Source organism: Plectropomus leopardus, chromosome 16 (genome assembly GCF_008729295.1).
Source record: "Plectropomus leopardus isolate mb chromosome 16, YSFRI_Pleo_2.0, whole genome shotgun sequence".
Lineage (NCBI taxonomy): Eukaryota > Metazoa > Chordata > Actinopteri > Perciformes > Serranidae > Plectropomus > Plectropomus leopardus.
This window is the reverse complement of record NC_056478.1, coordinates 4,011,380-4,030,658: the sequence shown is the minus strand read 5'-3', so window position 1 is coordinate 4,030,658 and position 19,279 is coordinate 4,011,380. Positions and strand designations below refer to the sequence as shown.

General features: G+C 42.2%; 1 protein-coding gene across 2 annotated transcripts in view; it reads right to left on the bottom strand.

Annotated features, from left to right (window-relative positions):
• The window catches only part of runx2b (RUNX family transcription factor 2b), a 54,006-nt gene extending 46,433 nt beyond the window's left edge, over positions 1 to 7,573 (bottom strand). Inside the window, exons 1-2 of one of the 2 annotated variants that reach the window (XM_042503362.1) lie at positions 7,388 to 7,573; positions 7,034 to 7,157 (exon numbers count right to left, since the gene is read on the bottom strand). In XM_042503362.1, the coding sequence (XP_042359296.1) occupies positions 7,034 to 7,091 (58 nt within the window). In that variant the 5' untranslated portion in view covers positions 7,092 to 7,157; positions 7,388 to 7,573. The remainder of the gene's footprint in view (positions 1 to 7,033; positions 7,158 to 7,387) is intronic. The other variant, XM_042503360.1, reaches the window with a different exon arrangement.
• Positions 7,574 to 19,279: the final 11,706 nt, after the last annotated feature.

Below are 19,279 nucleotides of genomic sequence, written 5' to 3'. Positions count from 1 at the left end.
TGACATGAAAGAATAAACGTGTAACCCCTCCACACACACACACACACACACACACACACACACACACACACACACACAGACCACCATAAAAGGCTGGCGTGGGCGTTGCCGAGTGGGTGGGCACGCTGATTTTCAGGTGTATTTGATCTGTTGTGTTCACACCTCGGCGCTGGCAGGGGGCCCGCTGTGTGGGCAGGTAATTTGAGCAAATTAGGAGATGGGGCCCGTGTGTTATTAATGACACCCCACACCCTCCGCTGCACGTTCACCTATTGTTCCTCCTCTGCACACACCTTTCTTTTCTTCCGCTCCGAGTCCCCACCGGTCCCATCTGCGCCTCCTGCTCTACACCCACCTTCAACAACCTCTCTGGAGGCGCACTGTATGGAATGCACACACACACACACACACACACACACACACACACACACACACACACGGTGCACATGGGACGGGGGCGGCAGGAGGGGGGATTGGTTCCAGGTGCCAGTTTGAGTGAGAGCATTAATCAAGCAGACAGATCTTGTCACCTTCAGCGCTCTCTCTCTGTCACACACACACTGTACACTACTTCCTGCCACAGAACAAACTCCACTGTCCTAACTCCGCCACATTATTACACCAAACTCCCATTTACAAACATCACATTTCTGTCGTCAAACTGTTTGCTAAGTAGCGCTGGGCGATAAAACAGAACCATAATTATCTCATTATAATTTTCCTCGATTTTATAAATGTTCGATAAATTCTCAATGTATATTTAACCAGCCGTACGCCCGTAGACGGGAGCTGTAGCGCTCTTTAAACATCAGCTACCACCTGCCATTAAGCACAAGAAGAAGAGCGTCCACCTTTCACCGGCCACCGACGAGCGAATAAACTTATTTTTGGTTTGACTGTTTCAACGATGAATAACGTTGCACCGTGACTGAATCCACCACATCGCGTTAGAATAACGTTAGAGAAAAACTGCCGTTGAACAACTGTACGACGACACTGAAGTGCAACTCCTCACAGTGGCACAAATAAAAACATCGACCCGACAACTCCCACATATAAACTAAACCTGTAACAGCAGTAAATAAAGAGACGTCAGCATTAGCACTGTAACAATAAACTATGTTTTAACTTCAAAAAGTTACACTTTTAAGTTGACTGAATCGGAGAAAACAGATGATGATTACACTGATTTTCTCTAATTTGGCCAACTGAAAAATGACAGCAGCCCGACACTTTTTTTAAGAGTATTTTTTGGACAGTTGAAGCTTGAAAGAGGGAGCGAGAGGATGACTTGGGAAACGGGTGGCAGCGATACAGCCTTGTTAAAAACTCGATCTACCAGCTGAGCTCTTGAGCGCCCCCTAACTTTCAAAGTCAAAACAAGTTATCTGTTTTTAGAGTGAGTAGCTGTATAGTCGACTCAGAAAATGCTCATGGTAAATTTAAGTTAACATGACTGAATAACTGGTTGTTTAAAATAACGACGTGACAAACTGAGATTAAGGTAACATGAATTAAATTTCCCTCATTTGTAAACATGATTTCTGCCTCAGTCACTTCAGACAGACTCTCAAAATCCGTCTGTTGTTATAGTTTTGAGTGAGAAACGTCAGTAATTACAGACTGTGGGTGTAAAACCGTCTTTGTCTGTTTACATTGTTGCTAAAACACAAATGTTTCAAAGCGTCTGCACACAGATTCAACATGCTGGTGATCAGGTGTTTTTGGTCGATATATTGTTTTACTTATTGACATTGTTTTGAGCAGAACTGTTTTTAAATCTACCTCAGATTCGTGAAATGTTCTGCTGTTTGGTAAATGTTGCCATATTCTGATGATAAACAGTTCAAACCAAAGTTAACTCTTTGAAACCTGAGCAAATCGGCCCGAGAGTGCACTGAGCAACTTAACAGGACATTACCCAAAATTAGCTAGAAAATACCAAAAAAGTCAGAATAAATGGCCTGAAATTAGCAAAAAACAAAAAAAAAAAATTGTGATGATAATAATAAGAATAAAATAACCAAAATAATTATAACAGGTTTTCTGGAGTTTTTCCTCACCCTCCCTCTGCTTCTCTGTATCTCTTTAAACTAATTTTAAACCACTTTTTCAGTTTTTTTGTTTTTACCTTTTCATAATTCCTTACAGTTTCCCGGCATCTCTCGCCAAGTTGCTGATTGACTTCTTTTCTCCAAGTTTTGAAAAGAAATCAAATAAATTTGCTCAGGTTCGAAGGTTTAAACGTTTGTGTCAAACATCCTGAACGCAGTACGAGAAAACTGATGTCGATCCAGGTGTTATAGGGTTAACGTCTGGTTGCTTTAACTTTTACTCAGGAGCAACAATCAGCCTTTAAACTTAAGAGCAATGACTGTTTTGGTAGATATTAATCGATATCGACCTGGATTCAATTTTTTTTGTGCAATCATTTTGAGCCGTGTCACAGCGCCCTGATGCTGAACGATTATGAGAAAGTGAGCGTAGAATCGGTCTGCAAACATGTTGTGGCGCCGTCTCCCCTCAGACGGCGCCACTGATCCGCAGCCAAGCTATTGATCACAGTCAGCGCTCGCTGCGACTCTTTGATGCTCATCTTGTTTCACCTTTCTCCCCAAAAACAGAGCAGAATCCCCTTCTGTGTTTACAGACGTGTTACCTGACGTGGGATTAAAAAACGCTGCTCCCTTCATGACCTGCCGGTACGTAGGTTTATATATTTGGGCCTGAGTCAGAGGGGATACCGCATTCCTTTAAGATTAAACTAACAAGGGGAAAAACCTGCCCTTTTCTCCGGCGAGGGGGCAAAACAGGTAAGGCCTTGTGTAGGTGCTGCGGCCGCGCTCTCACTCACGTCGTTACAGGCTGAACCCAAACATCCAGGAGCCTCGACACTCCATATTTCCCCCTTATAGAAACACGGAGCGTGGAAGTGAAGCCGCCTCATGTTGAGGACACAATGCTGTTCGGGTTTCTCCTGGTTCTGCTTAAGCGTTCTTCAGACCCAAACAGAGACAAGGGGGGATTTGAAACAGAGAAAGAGGTATATGTGTTATAATACTAGTGTTCTGTTTCATTAGGGCGAACCGCTTCCAAGATTGACCGATTTTCAATGTGTTAGGTAGTTACTTCCTCTCTGAGGGCTTATATCGGATAATTCGCCCAGCGTGATGCAATTTGAAAAGGATGAAGGGCTGCAGGATCTTGTTAAGTGTGAAAATAGCACGGCGCTGCATTAAAAGCCTCAACGCAATGGCATTAAGCTACCTGGTAATTATGGCGCGTTCAAAAAAACGTAGCTCTGTAGCATGCAGAGCGGTCCAAAAAACACACACCAGTTTGGCCAGCAAAGATATTACTGATTTATGAGGAGGGGGAATACAAAAAAAGGCTTTATCGCTGCTGTGAGAAAGTTGCTTTTGAGTCTATTATCAACACGTTAAACAGGCAGAAAGCTACAGTAAGCAGAGTCAATTGGCAGGTTGCCTCATCATAACAGTGTAATTAGCCCTCCAGCTACTGACGACGGGGATAAAAGACGGGATAATACACAGCGCCCTGTGAGTATTTACACTCAACTCTGCGTTTGTTGTTGCAGTCTCCGTATTACAGCAGTGAATGTGATCTCGCTGCGGTGTGTCAATAACTCCTCGCTGCTTCGTTTGGAAGGAAGCGCAGATATTGTTCACACACAATCTCTTGTTTTCTGGCTGCACTCATTTTTTTCACTGATTTCAGATCTGATGTTTCAGACGTAACAGCTCACAATGTGACCTTTAAAAACTAAGAAAAACACGCCTCAAGTTTAAAATCAACAGTGGGAAAGTCCATTCAAATCACAAGTTCCCTTGACGCTCTCATTTGGACCTTAATAAGTGCCTACAGCCTATTTAGCGCCATAATCAACCCACCATTCACTGTTATATGAGTGCAAACACAGACCAATTAATCTATCTTTGATTAAACATGAACTGCACCCCCCTGATTACCCTCAGGAGTCATGGAGACTGATGTGAACCTCCAGCGCTAATAAGTCCTAATAGCCAGTGCAGCAAACACACACAGCACCATTTTACTCCATCAATACGACCCTGCCGGGGATTAAATAACATGTTTGCCTCAGAGGCACAATTAAGCATCGCTAAATAGAGTTCCTTTGAGCACCGAGTTAAAGGGAAGAGTCTTCTCTGGCTGCACAGTAGCAGCCAGTGAAGCGCTCAGATTTTTCCCCCTGGCTTTTTCAAATTACCTATTGATGAGTGGGCTTCACGTCTCTCCCTGGCTGAGGAGGAGGAGGAGGAGGAGGAGGAGGGAGGATGTCTGGTTCACTTTTAAGATGTCTCCAAGAAGCAGGCCTGTGGTTAGATCTAAGGCAACACTTATGCAACAGAAGCTGCCTTTCTCAAATACATATACGGTTTCCCCTGCAAATTATCTGAGATTTTCTTTTGGGGAAAGTTTTCCGCCCGAAGTCTTCAGATATTTACCCGCTGTTCTTTTGATCGTGTTGATTTGGGTCCGTCTGTGTAAGCACTTTTTCTCCCTCTCTCCCCCTCTCTCTCTACTGGAAGATAATTGCTCCCATGACTTAATTGTCTATATGTAATTAAGTTTGTAATAGAGAAAATAGGCACTTAAATGTTCCCCAGAGAGGCACGGTGGTTGAGTGGGTGCCACACATGTTGAAGATTATTCCGCCCTCCTCATCTGATCTGCCAGTCTGGTGGAGGAGTTATAAAAAAAAATGTATTTGAGGCAATTAAATGAAAATTGCTTGATGTAAATGCCAAGACAAAATTTTAATGAGCCCCCTTTTTTCGCAATTTGGAATATTTGCCCGCTCCCTCAAGTCAACTCGATTTATCGCTGGGAACTCAGAGCTAAATTAAAAATGTCCTTAAATACAAATTTACGGACGGAGTACTGTGGCTTTCTAACTAACAAAACATATTTTGTAACTTGTGTTCTCGTAAAGCTGGCTGACGCCGGACAAAATGATCCATGGGAGCAGGATGAAAATATATAAAAATCAAGAAAAGGCAAGATGTTATGACAAGATGTTACAAAATGGATCCAAACTGTGAGAAAACAATCCTTATAACTCAAAAATCAGAATTTAAAGGGAATTAATATGTAAATTTAACAAAATTTTGCATCAAATTTGATCTTATTTTAGTTTAACAAAAACTCATAATCAAAACTTCCTATTGTCTTTAATCAAAACAAACATTTTTAAGCCTCCAATGCTAAATTTGCCACTTTTAACACACTTCATGTATTTATTTAAGATCATAAATACGACAGAAAGCCCTGGTGGTCTTGCAAAATCACATTACGCTGTCAGGGGGGCTTTTTGTGGTCGCACTGACAGATTTACTACCCAGATGTTCATAAACAGGGGCGACATCAGTGAGCCGCAGCACAATCTCAATCAACTGTACTTTATATACAAGAATTGATCTCTGATTATCTCAGCTTCTCTCCACCTGAACATCTGCACACATCTCTCCACTGCAGCGTGCTTCCAATTTCCTGCAGCGCCGCTCCTCTCCTCGCTTCCCGCGCTCCGACCCCAGAGACACAGTGAGAGGTCAGGGGTTAACGTGGTAATAGGTGGTGGTGATTGGTAGAAGACGCTCACTCTCTCCCGGCTTTCAGAGCATATTAGGGAGCCACCCTTCGCTTCTGTGCGGAGCCCCAGAACAGCTGTGTCTGACCACGGAGCGACTTCTTAAAAACATCTTTTAAACATTTGATTTGGACAGAGGAGCGGAGGCTATGGACCGGAGCGGAGGAGAGGAGGAGGGGGCGGAGGGGAGAGAGAAGGGGGGAAGCTATTAAACTGTCTATTCCTTGTGTCGCACGGGAATGGAAATGTTTGTTTAAATTTGAAAATTCGTCTGGTAAACCCTAAAACATCATTTATTCTGCTGATTGAATTAGATTGTGTAAAGAGGCTGTCACAATAAGAGACAGAAAACCCAAAACAGGCCGCAAAATGCAGCGTGTGAGCTGGCCTTCACAGGTAATTTAAAATCATGACGCTGCTACTGTTCACAAGCCTTGAACTTTTGTGATGTTATTACTTTTAAATCCACTTTGGCATCCAATCCAGATCTTAATTATATGACTGGACGAACATAAAATAGATTAAAGTAGAGAGTAAAATCTATTTAAAAGGTGCAAATCTTTGAAAACATATTTTTATATCCTAAGAAAGTACAAATCAGATTATCATACAAAAATAAACATATCTTCAGAGTAATTTGAGGAGAAGTCAGATTGTTTTAAACTTAAATTAATTAATCCAGCACTTAAATCACAATTCCAAATCACGGAAGTCTTGTCCAGAGCGGATTTATGTCTGTCGATTAAACGCTCCCTGCAGAAATCCACACTGATTAATTAATGACAGCAGCAACATTGAACAATTTCAGGAAGCGATTACAGACCTTTCTTGGCAAACTAATCAATACTTCTTCCCTTTGCACACACAAAACAGACACCAGCGCACACACACCATCCAGTAATCCCCACATCTTGTTTCAATGCTCCACTGTAAACTCTCTTGTGCAGCGTCTGTTTACGTTTGTCAAAAATATCACCCATGCTTTTTGTTTTCGGTTCCGCAGAAAGGCATCGGCTTTGTAAATCTAAGAGTATGTTGCACAAACATGTCATCTTCCTCTCTGAGAAATATTTATAAACATCACGTAGAGTAAATACTGGAATCTCTAAATGCACAGAGGTTTTTTTTTTTGTATTTGCGCACCACAAAAAGCCTTGATGATAGTTGGGTCTTTCTTCCACCGCAAAAGCTTGGACCTTGATAGCAGGTCCTCAATGACCTCAGCTGATCCCCCCCTCCACTCTTCTGGATCCTTCAGTCACATCCAAGATCCTTACCCCCTTTACCCCAAACCCCCTTAAAGCCTCCATCCAAACCTCAACACCTGACCCCGAGTCCTCCCCGTGACCTGCGCCCCAAAAACCCAACTCCAGACACAACGGCGAGCGGCGGAGCGGTACTCACCCCAGAAGAAGTTTTGTTGACATGGTGTCACTGTGCTGAAGAGGCTGTTAGATGCCATAGCTGCCTCTGGTTGCAGCAAGCCCCACTTTTGTTCCTCTGTGGTTTCCGTGACCCCTGACACGTCCTAAACCAAGAGCACGCAGCGTGTCATGAGGAAAAAAAAATGGAAAAGCCATCCACAAGACATGCTTTTACGTATCAACTATTTGGATGACCACAAGTAACAACCAGGTCTGGTTTTATGGAGCAAAAAAAAAAAAAAAAGAAAAATTGCAGAGGCAAATATCGCCTTTGCGGATAGATCAGATGGTGTCGGACTTGCTTGCTTGGCGAGTGTGGTTGGAACGTACTTACTCGCTTAGCGCCGTCCTTGTGACTGGTGCTGGCCCGCGACGATTAACCATTTACACTCCAGGTCGCCCTCAAACACCAACCCCGAGCCGCACGTCTGTGGTTCTGTGGTTGTTTGGGAGGCGAGCAGAGCCCTCACACAACCCAAAAGGCACCAGCTTTAAAACTCGTCTCTTTCCTGCCCTCCATGTGCCGTCACTGGAGAGCCTGGGTCACATGAACTCTGACGTCATCACGGCACAGCAGTCGAGTGGGACAGCCTACCGTTGTGGCTTTCTTCCCTCTCTCTCTCTCTCTCTCTTCTCTCCTCTCCTCTTGGACTTTTTTCTCTCCTCTCTGGCTCCCCTCCTCTCTCTCTTGCGCGTGGTTCGGCGGCGTTTCCAGGCTCTCTGGGGGATCGGGGTCTGACGCTCCCATGAGTCAGGAGGCTTCAGTGGGGGCAGCTTGTTCAACCGCCCATGCCTCCTCAGCATATGGGGAACAGCGCTCGCTCTGCTTTGCTCTCCCTTCACTCTTTCATCCCCCTCCCTCTTCTCTCTGACTCCGCTGCTCCTTCCCTCAACTCCTTTAACAGGCTGCTGTGCTGCTCCTGTCTGCCTCTGAGCAGGGAGAGCTGAGCCTGGTAAGATTTGAGGGTGTGAGTGAGGAGCGAATGGCTGGCTGGCGGTGTGAGACTGGGTGTGTGTGTGTGTGTGTGTGTGTGTGTTTGTCTGTGTATGCATGTGCAGCAGAGAGAATGAGGAAAGAGAGAGACAGAGAGGCTGGCTGTGTGTGTGTGTGTGTGTGTGTGTGTGTGTGTGTGTGTGTGTGTGTGTGAGGAGAAAGCGGAGGTGGTGTGAAGCTGCTTATTTACAGAGGAGTGTGTGAGAGCTGCTTCAGTGTCACTTTTGCAGACTGGATTTTGTTTTTCCTCCCGTTACGTTGCCGTGTCACAGACAGTCGTCATGTTGTTGTGTCATTGCTGTAATAACTGTGTGTGTGCATGGACGCGTGCAAGCCTGGACTGACCTTTAAAACTACAAAAAATAACATAAAATGGCACGTTTTATGTGCCATGGGTTTTTAAAATATGCCGCTCTAATATTTGAACGGAGAGGAACAATATTTAGTTTCAGGGTGCAAAGCTGGCATCATTTACCAGCCAAATGTTGGTAAAATATGCAAGTGGCTGGCAACTTTTATGAGCATAACTTTGTGTCATATTTGCAGAATCTGTCAGTACATGAGACAGCTAATCTGTGAAAAAAATCATGGTAATCCTACTCTTTGTAGTGCTGCCCAACTTGTCCAGATTTCTCCTCAATCATTAGGTCCACATGTTAGACAAAATGCCACACTTTCAATTCTATTTCACGAAATGTAAACATGTTGGCTTAGAGCACAAAGAATTAAATCATAATGCATGAATAAACAGACAAGTCACTTAAAAATAAAAGCTCTGTGCCGAAAACTCACTGTACTCTAAAATAAAGTGTGTTTTTTTTACAAAATTGACACATTTTCAAGTCAACTGTGGTCCATGTAGAATGGTCCTGTGATGCACTTTTGGGCCGCGCCCCACCAGTTGGGAACCACTGCACTAGAATATACCACTGCTGCTCGAAAACCAACCAATCAGAGCCCAGGAGTCTCGAATGTTGCGCACTGACTGTACGATGTCAGCCCGTTTTAGAAATGTTCTTGTTTAATTCGAACTCTCACCGTACATGAAAATCACCTGCAGTATAAAGCAAAAGCTCATGATTTATGTGCTCACATTGTGCGATCTGATCATCCAACCAAACCTAACTGTTTAAACTCTGTTTTCAATTATTAAAAGTCAACTTCATTGTCAATTCTGCCACATGTACAGGACACTGACGGGATTAAAATGCCATTTCTCCCAGACCCGCGGTATAAATATGCAATTACACAAACAACAGAATAGAAAAGTATTCAAAAGTAAGAAAGAACCAAATATAAGTAACTTTTTTAAAAAGAGAAAAAGGTCAAGGACGTCTTAGCTGAAAGAAAGACGGAGCAGGGACCCCTGATGACTTATATTGCATAAAATAGAGTTGCATGTTAAACTGGACGGACAGTAACATGTTGGGCCGTCGATGGCATCATGTAGCAAGGTACAGTTCAAAATAATGTTGAGAACAAGATTCAAAAAGAGATTAACAGTCCATTACTGCAAAAACAAGTTAATCTGAGTTCTGATTCCCCTCTTGTGCTCTTTCTCACAAGCACACAAGTTAGCCTGTTAGCAACACCAACATATCAGCTGGGCACTTACCTTGGGGAGTCGATTCATGGCTGTGCTTCTAGTGTGTGAGAGCCTGAAGACGGCAGATCAACATTTCTGAAATTCATTCCAAAATCTGATGGTGGGTTGGGAGCGAGCTGAAACCTCCGGAGCTGAAAAAAGACGCAGACACAGATGTGTCAAAAACTGCAGTTCTCCTAATGACCACTAGAGGCTGGCTCCAAGACAGAGTCAATACCCACAGACCCTCATGTTAAAACGCTCGACTTTACAGCAGAAATAAACATGTTTACAGCCTTATAAAAAACGTTTTTGGTCTGTGTAGCTAGTTTTAACATTCATGACAACTGTACGGGGGGTGAATTTTTATATAACGCACATTTTTTTATTTTATCAAGGTTTGAAGTTACGCATAAAAAAAAGGCGTGGCTCCTCTGAGTGACAGGCAGTTTGCAGATAGCGTCCTTTGCCTCACTCAGATCCACTCCTCACTCCTCCACAGTACCAGACTCATGCCCAAATATGGTCACTTTTGGCTCCAAAAAACAATATGGCAACAGCTGAAATACCAAACTAGAGGCTTCCAAATGTGAGTCTACAAACCAATGGGTGACGTCATGGTAGCTAAGTCCATTATTTCAACAGTCTGTGGTTGAGAGCAGCTGATCCAGCCATGATCAGTCCTCAAAGCCCCCAACACACTACGAAAACAATGCCTGATGAAGTTAAAATTCAGTCTGACTCTTAAATGAGTCGTGCAAGTTGGGTTGGAAACTGGCACAAATCGTGCAGCATGTGCACCTTAACGCAGCTGTCAATCAAGTCAATTACTGCTCATTAACGGTAGTCAAACTGTCAAATTAAGCAACAGCGCTAAAATATGAATCAAGATTTTGTAACTGCATTGCCTTTTTTCTTGTCTAAAATGTTCACAAGCATATTTTAGTATACTGTTTAAAACAAGAAAGTTTGTGCTTGGTTTTCGCTCAACAGTTTCCAAAATGCTAGCAAAAATTCTCATTTTACAGTCAAAATTAAGTTTATTTTAATTTTTCCATATGTACAGGAGGTAGATGGGATTGAAATGCCGTTCCTCCGAGACCCTCTCTATAAACATGCAAACACACAAACAGAGGACTAGAAAAAAAGGATAAAAAAGTGACTAAGTGCTGAATAGAAGTGATAAGATTACAGTTAAAGAAAGGCACACATAAAAAAAAGTACAGGTAAACAGTACACCAAAATGTTTCTGAAAAAGATCTGAGGTGAGAAAAAAGCAGCAACAGAATTGTGATTCATATTTGATCAGCGTTGCCAAGTTTGGCAGTTTAACCACAGTTCACCAGCAATGATTGACAGCAGCGTAAGAGACACCTCGGCTCTGATTGGTTGTTTTCGTTGACGTGGTTGATTCTAACAATGCATGAGAAGCGCAGATGATCTGTCTCGTGTACCACTGTGTGGATATAATGACTATTTAAGCAGATATGACAGAAAGTTACTTTCATAAAAGTTACCTACAGCTTTAATCGACTCTCATAGAAGCGACAGACGGGGGCGGTTCCTGTAAGACGCCGTAAATTATGTCCACCTGTCTCCACTGTGAAAGAGATGCCTTCTCACAGTCTCGCTAACGCTCGGAGGCACACACACCATAACACAGACGCCCTGCAAAACGGCCTGCCAACGTGCAGAGCCGCGCGGGCAGCTCATGACAATCAACAGTGAATCATCACACTCACACACACACAAGTTCCCACACATGCAGCACACACACCCTCGCACGTCACGGCTCGTCTTTGATCAGCGATCGTAGGTGTTTGTTTCAACAGATCAAAAACACAGACGGGGTGTTAGTGCAGCGGCAGAGGAATGTGAGGAATGGCGCTGGGAGTTCAGTCAGGTTCGAAAGTGTTTGAGTGTATCAGTCATCGTGTCAGTGGCCGGTGGGCAAGTGTGACTAAGCAGAAAAGAGAAGAACAGCGCCTCGGGCTCTTTCCTTATGATTTGTTATTGCCAGTGGAAACTACCTTTTAATAAGTCATTTGCATAAATCTATCACTGCTGTTTTTTAATCACCGCCTGTGATTTAAAGGGCTGCTCCAGCCAAAAAAAAAAAAGGTTCGAGTTTCGAGATATCTCGCTTTGATGTTTGAACGCAGTTTCATTTGTGACTCACAGCAAACACAGGTTTCAGACACTTCAATTTAATGGTTTTTAAGATTATTTTCAGCCAAATTAAGACTGAACTTTTGATAAATCATCTTATTCTTATTCGAGCATCGCAGGTAAGTGTAAAGGTACGTATGTGCTCCTGTGCAGATGTGATTTATGTCTGAATATGGTTATTAGAGTGAGTCGGGTTAATCTACAGTTTTCTAACAGGCAAGAGCAAATATCAAGTAAAAAGACAGCATTATGTTCAGTGAAAGGCTTAGAAATTTGCAAGATCAGAAATGTGCACTTTCACACTGAAGAGCTTGACTCATTTTGACAGAAAGAAATTAAAAATGATAAATACATTAATAAATAATAAAATATAAAATCAAACAATACATGAAATTGTGGCTTTAAGACCTCACAGATTTAAATTTAAAACAATTTCATGACTTCTTTAAGGCCTGATATTTCTACAATTAAATGTAAGATATTTTGAAAATTATTTCAAGACTTTCTAAGGACCAGCAGCACTGAAAATTTCTGATTTCTTTTTCTTAAATTGACATGCCTTTCTTGAAGCAATGTCCCCATTTTGATGGACCTTTTTGTTTTAAAGAGCTTTTATATACATATTTTTTGCCAAAGAAATAGTCCCAAAAAATCCTGCTCACACTGTGTTTCATGGATTATCCTTTATTTTTAAACGTATTTCTATTTCAAAAAATGTTTACAGCATCGACTAGCAGGGTTTTAGTCATTCTAATGTTAATTTTTAAAATGTTTGAAGGAAGCACTTCGTACATCACAGCCCTGAGATAACACATAAAATCAACGTACATGAATGAAGCGATTGATTTTATTGCATTAAATCCAAGTGAGTCCAGTCTTAACTCATGTTTGCACACTGAGGGAATCTGGGGAAAAATGAGCCGAATATATAATAAAAACATCACTGTCTGAGAAATCAAGTAAACACTTTGTTTAAAAGCTGAAACTAAACATGTTTTCTTCTTTTGCAGTCAAGCCCTTATTTATTTCAAATCTTGATGACCTTAATATAGTGTTAGAAAAAAAGTGAATAAAAATGTCAAACTTGAAATACAAATAATCCCACCAGATTCCACGGCACAACAGCATTTCCACAAGTCTTTGCCACCTACCTTATTTTTGTGCAGTGAAACATTTTCCTTGGCTTGCTGCTTTGTAAATATTTGCTGTCTAAAACAAGAACATGCCTCTGGAGTTACAGCACATGTTACAGAATCCTTAGGGATGCCTATTCAGACGCTGCACACACACACACACACACACACACACACACACACACACACACACACACACACCACACACACACACACTGGATATCGCCGTACCTATTTCCATCCCCAGATTTAATCGATCTTGTCACCCGTGCAGTTTACCTTGATGCTAAATTTACAATTCAACAACAGTCTCTCTTAATAATTGTTGGAGTATATGTTTTGGATCGGCAGTCCAATAGCAAAAACTGTACACGAGGATTAGTTTGGTACTCGATACTTTAAGAATAATACTTCAGGCCATGTATAAACATTTTTAAAGTTATTGGGAATGGATGCTTTGCTGTCAGAAGCATTAAACTTTTCGGACGGAGTGCAGCACCGCTGCGAGCTGCGCCGAGCCACAGTAAATTACACGCAGTTTGATGGGAATATAATTTGCACATCATGATTGAATCTGAAATACTGAATGAAAAATAAAACATAAACCCAACTCATATGGCAGGAAACACAACTTCTTGGGTGGCACGGCATGTGATAAACAACCTTGATGGTGAAAATGTGAACTGTGATGATGTTGTCGTCTCAGATATCTCTGCATGAAGTCTTTACGAACTGCGAGAGCTGAAACTGAAAAGAGCGGATGATGTTTTCCCCTGACGCAGTAACAAAGTTTAGTTAAAGCCGGCCAAATGTTGTTCTACTTGCCCAACTTTCGGTCGGGTCAGCAGTTCACCCACCTTAGGAAAACCACAACAAACCGTTTCCATAGCTGAAACCTTGACCACAACCTCTGCTCGTGTCTATAAGCAAGTCTGACGGTTTAACTCAACTCACCCGCGATCTAATCCAGAAAACATGCAAATTAAAGGTTTTGATTTTGTTTTCAAAAGTATAATGTTTTGGGGATATTTGGCCTATAAACTGTTTGGTTAAAAAAGGTATTTATTGAATTTATTCTGGCCTGATTGGAGGGATTTTTGCAATTACATCGTTAGAGGAGTTGATGATCTGAAGTTCATGGAGTGTTTCAAAGGATTTAACATATCAAATCAGACCGTGTGTGTACTCTGTTTAAGCGGTGGAGGGAATTTTACACAACCAGCACAGTTGCAGAAGAAAAAGGCGGCATTGTACGTGTCTGCAAATCGCAAATAGGTTACATTTCTACTTTTCATATGTACCATATCAACGTTTGTGAAGTATAGGAGCTGACTTTGTCATTGGGAGGTGGAGGGGATGGTGTGACACAGAGGTGAGACGCCTGCCAAGCTGCAGACCAACGTGTGAGACCAATAAATAACAATTACTGAGTCACTGCTGCATCTCCAGCTGATTTTTTAGTCACCAAACATGGGTGTTTTTTAGCAACTCGTCACGGTGTTCCACTCACGATAATACCACAAAAAGTGGCTGTTTTTACTAAAACATTGCTGCATTTTCTGCCTAATTAGTGCTTTTGCCGAGACAGTGCCAAGAAAATGTATTGTCTTATCACAAAGCCATAGCTGCATTTTCTGCAGGGATAATGTGACGAAAAGCAGCTGTTTTTACTGAACCACCGCTGTGTTTTCTGCCACGATAGTGCCACAAAGAGTGTTTTTTTACAGACATCACTTTCACGTGGTAATAGTGTCTTGCAAAGTGGTTGCTTTTTTATTGAACTATTGCTGTGTTTTGTGCTGTGATAATGCCACTATTTTTTTCAGTTATCAAACAGGAGAGATTGAAACTAGATTATACAAAAGGCCACAGAAATGTGAGGAGTTCACATTTACAGACACAACTCGACAGAAACAACGTAATATGCAATATGCACTATAATGTTCATGAAAACACAGGGTTGTGTTATGTGTTAAATACTGACACCACACTTAACATGGTAGCAGGAGCATGAAGTTGGGAGGATTACTACTGCCTCGCTTCTCTGAAATCAATAAAGGGTAGCCGAGTCTTATTTAAAAAAAAAAAGTAAAATAAATATGACATTTTCTAGTTTAAGGTCCTACATAACATCTCTTATTAAGATAATGTAGGTGGGATGTTGAGCCTGTTTCCAGTTCAACAAAATCAACCTATGTGCTAAAAGTGGGTGTATTTTTTGCCGATCCATCACTGTGTTTTCTGCCAGGGTAGCGCCATGAAACGCCTTTTTTTTTTAAGTTGAGCCATCGCTGCGTGTCCTGATGGGACTGTGCCATCAAAAGCGGTATTTTAAGCCAAAACATGATCTTTTCTTAACCATATCCAAGTGCTTTTTGTGCCTAAACCTGACCACAAATTTACCACGGCGCTGTTGAAGAGACATAAAGTTTAAACGTGTCCACTACATAATAACATGCAAATATAACATATCCGTGGTTTGCAGACATGTACTATTCCAACATTTATTCTGGCGTTTGGGTTGATACAACATACTGCCAGGTTGTCCTCATTTTGCTGTACAGACAATTTTATAATATATGTACTCCTTGCTGTCAAAAAAATGCTTTTATGTGAAGGTAATAATGTTAAAGTCTGGAATATGATGTGGAATATAATATTTCATTCATTACTGCCTCTCCACTGGTGGCCGTATACTACACTTGCTATACTTGTGTGTGTGTGTGTGTGTGTGTGTGTGGAGCTGAAGAGCCTGGCCATACTCTGAGCTCTGGCCAAGGTCTGCCCTGAGGACTGTGGTCGATGGCCCACCCTGCCAGACACTCTCTCTCTCCTACCACTCAGGACCACACACCTTCAAATGGACTCCACTTTGTTATCACAAGCTCTCACAGAAACATAATAGAGGTATCATGTGTTGGAACATGCTTAAAATTACACATGCTATTAACACGGTGTGTCTATGTGTGTGTGTGTGTGTGTGTGTGCGCAATGCAGTGCCGCTGCTTGCCTCGCTTTGTCACAGCAGATGAACTTCGCAGCGGTGTGTTTTCATAGAAAATTATTTCTTGCAACAGAGTATTCCTGGAAAAATATTGGGGGATAATGATACCTAAGATGAGTTAAAATTAACTCAGACGGAGGCTGTGAGGCTGTCTGTATTCGTCTCTCTGCGAAGGCTAAAAATGACGTGACATAATTAGCTCAGAGCAGACATTACACACGTGGAGGTATTACAGTATTAGAAAAGGAAGGGCTTATTAATAGCCCTTTTGGCTCGTGTTGTGTACTCTCTCTGGCGCGGCATCAGAACGGCCCGACGGGGCAAACAGGCAGGTACAGTGATTCACTTTAACAGGCGACATCTGTAAAACGCCAAGGTAGTTTACACTGCGGCCGAGCCCGAATTAACGTGCTTTCATTGGAAACAAACACCACTTGCAATCAGCTTCTGTTGGCCGCTGGTGTGAACGTAAATATCTCCTTACAGCGCTGCTGAGGCGGGACGCTGACCCTGCGCCCATAGAGTGAAGCAAGAGTCATGGTGAGGTTCACTTCAACGCAGTCCAAAACTCATGGAAGTGCAGAAACTTAATCTACGACGCCGTGTCGCCAAGAGGATGTTGATGTTCTGTGTGAATTGTTTGGTAAGGTACGGTATGGTATAATCTTAATGAAAAGTAGATATTTTTCTTCTGGAGTCCAGCAGTGGTATCTACATCTTCCAGTGACTTAAGGCCCTTTCTTGTGGTGTCTGGACAGCTGTTTTTGGAGTCACAGCTTTGAGGGAAAATAAAGTCGGCCTTTAAGTAATAAGGGGAAATGTTTAATATCGAATGGCGCGCGCACAACCTAAACACACATTAAAAATAGCTCTTGGAGTTGTGATTACATAAAATTGCAAAAAAAAAAAGAAAAAAAGGGGTAAAGTCAGATCATTGGTGGAGGCTGCGATGAGGAGGCTGTGGCTGACCACCGAGAGACGGAGCCATTTCTTTTTTTTCTTCCATTCCTCATTTTAATCAAGCGCCCCGTCCAGGATAAACAGTGCCTACCTACACTGCAGTTCAAACAGCGAGGCCCGCTGAGACCCAAGCGATGATTTCTAAATGTTCACTGACAACTTGGTTTAATTTGTGTGCTAAGTAGATGGAGGTGGACTTATATATATCTTTCTTACTTGGCGCACATACCGCTCTCCCGCTATTTCTCCACCTCTGTGAAACTTTATGGTTCTTCTCAGTATGAAAAGCAATACTGGTCCTCTGCGAGTCCTGCTGTCTAGTTTATATATGCCATGCTGTGTTAAAGGTGAGGACAGGTCCAGCTGCTGAGGCCTGAACTGAGACTTACAGCAGCTTCTTCAAACTGCATGCACATTTTAAGTAACTTCCAAATTTGAATGCTTGAATTAAATTATAATACAGGTTTACTGTGGATCTTTAAGAAGTCTTAAAAGGCTTTTAATTAAGTAATTTAGAAAGAAGGCCTCAACTGGTATTAAAATAACTTAAATAAATGTTTTAAAAGTTTTAAAAATGCTAAAACATGGGAAGTTGGATTTTCTGAATCGTTTTTTTCAGATCCTGTATCGCAAAATCACAATTGGTAACATCTGTTTTTAAAAAATCAGTCCTTGATCTCTACTGGTGGAACAGGAACCTGAGCTGATGAAACAGCGACACTAGTGGTGGATGGATAAGCTACAGGACTGTAAACAGCCGGCGGCCTGCAGCGACCCATCTACCGTCCATACCCCGGTGAAATTTCAGAAATGTATGAAAGTATAAAAATAAGATACCACCCAAGCCTTGCACAGATGGATTTAACATGAATTGGTACTGACATAATTCAGTCAGTGCCCTTAACTCCCCTTACCCTACTCTTACTCCTGCAGCAGTCGTGTCATGATAAGCAGAGAGAGGAGCGACAGCGGGACAAGGAGGCACTGATCGAGGCAATAAGCTGCATGCACATCTACAATGAAAACTGGGAATTATTTTTATACTCTTAGAATACATAAGGTGCTAGAGTGCATAAAACAACATCAATACAGAGCTTGTTTATCAAAAAAGTGCCAGTGGAGGATTCCCTGCACCCGCTGGCAGAGGTCCTAGCCAAGTCCTAAAATCCTAGAAACATCCTGAATAACTAAAAATGTCCTAGAATCCAATAAATGCCCTAAAATGCTAGACATCCTAAAATCCTAAAAACATCCTAAAATCTGATAAATGTCCTAAAATCCAAGACATGTCCTAAAATCAGAGAAAGGTTCTGATATCCTACAATATCTTCAAATCCTAGAAATGTATAAAACCTACAAAAGTCCTAAAATCCTATGTTTAAAACCTAGAAATATACATACAGTATATAAAATACAAATGTCCTGAAATCCAACAACACCCAAAAATCCTAGCAAAGTCCTCAAAGCCTAGAAACAGCCAAAAAATTCAAAGTATGTCCTAAAATCCTAGAGTCGTCCTGAAATCTTAGAATTGTCCTAAAATCCTAGAAAAGTCCTGCAATCCTTGATATGTCCTGAGACCCTAGAAATGTGCTTAAATCCTAGAAAAGTCCTAAATCATAGAACTGTCCTAAAATCCTTGACACATGTATGGGGCTGCTGTAACTGGCCCCTGGCCTCCCGTTATTTTGCAAAAAAGGCCCCCAAGCAAAGCAAGTTGAGTATCCCTGATCTACGTGTTGCACTGATGCCCAAATCTAGTACTCGGGTATGATACTCATCCCTACTTCACACCAAAGACTTGCTGACCGTGACCGAGGACCTCCAGATGCTCCTGCTTCTACTCGAACTCTGAGTCTCTGTTCAGCTCGTGTCCAGTGAGGTTGGTACAGTAACGCTGCGGCCACTGGAAACCCTGTCATTGTGTGGTCAGTTGTCAACAGCTGAGAGATTTTACAATAGCTGCGAGGCCGAGGTCGCCGGAGTTCAAGCGTCTGAACTGCTAAGTCAGCGTTATAATTACATCGCGCTGATGATACAACTCCACTACAAGGTCACATGATGCCCTCGGTCACGAGATGCCGTCACTCCAGGCAAATGTCAATAACAGAAATGACTGTGTGTCAGCGGGTGTGAGGAGGAATAAGTTAACTCTGCGCTGGCCGTGACTCAAATCTCGGGGTCACGACAGCCAATCGCAACCTGAATGAGCTTATACATAAGCTGCCCATTATGTGTCTCAGAAACTCAGTTTACTTGCTGTCGAGAACAAAGTGCGCCTGATGAAGGCAGTCGGCTCGCTGGAGAAACAAGCCATTATGAGGAGGAGTTCGGCACTGTGTCACTGACAATGGGGCAAACAAAAGGCTCTGTTGTCTTCT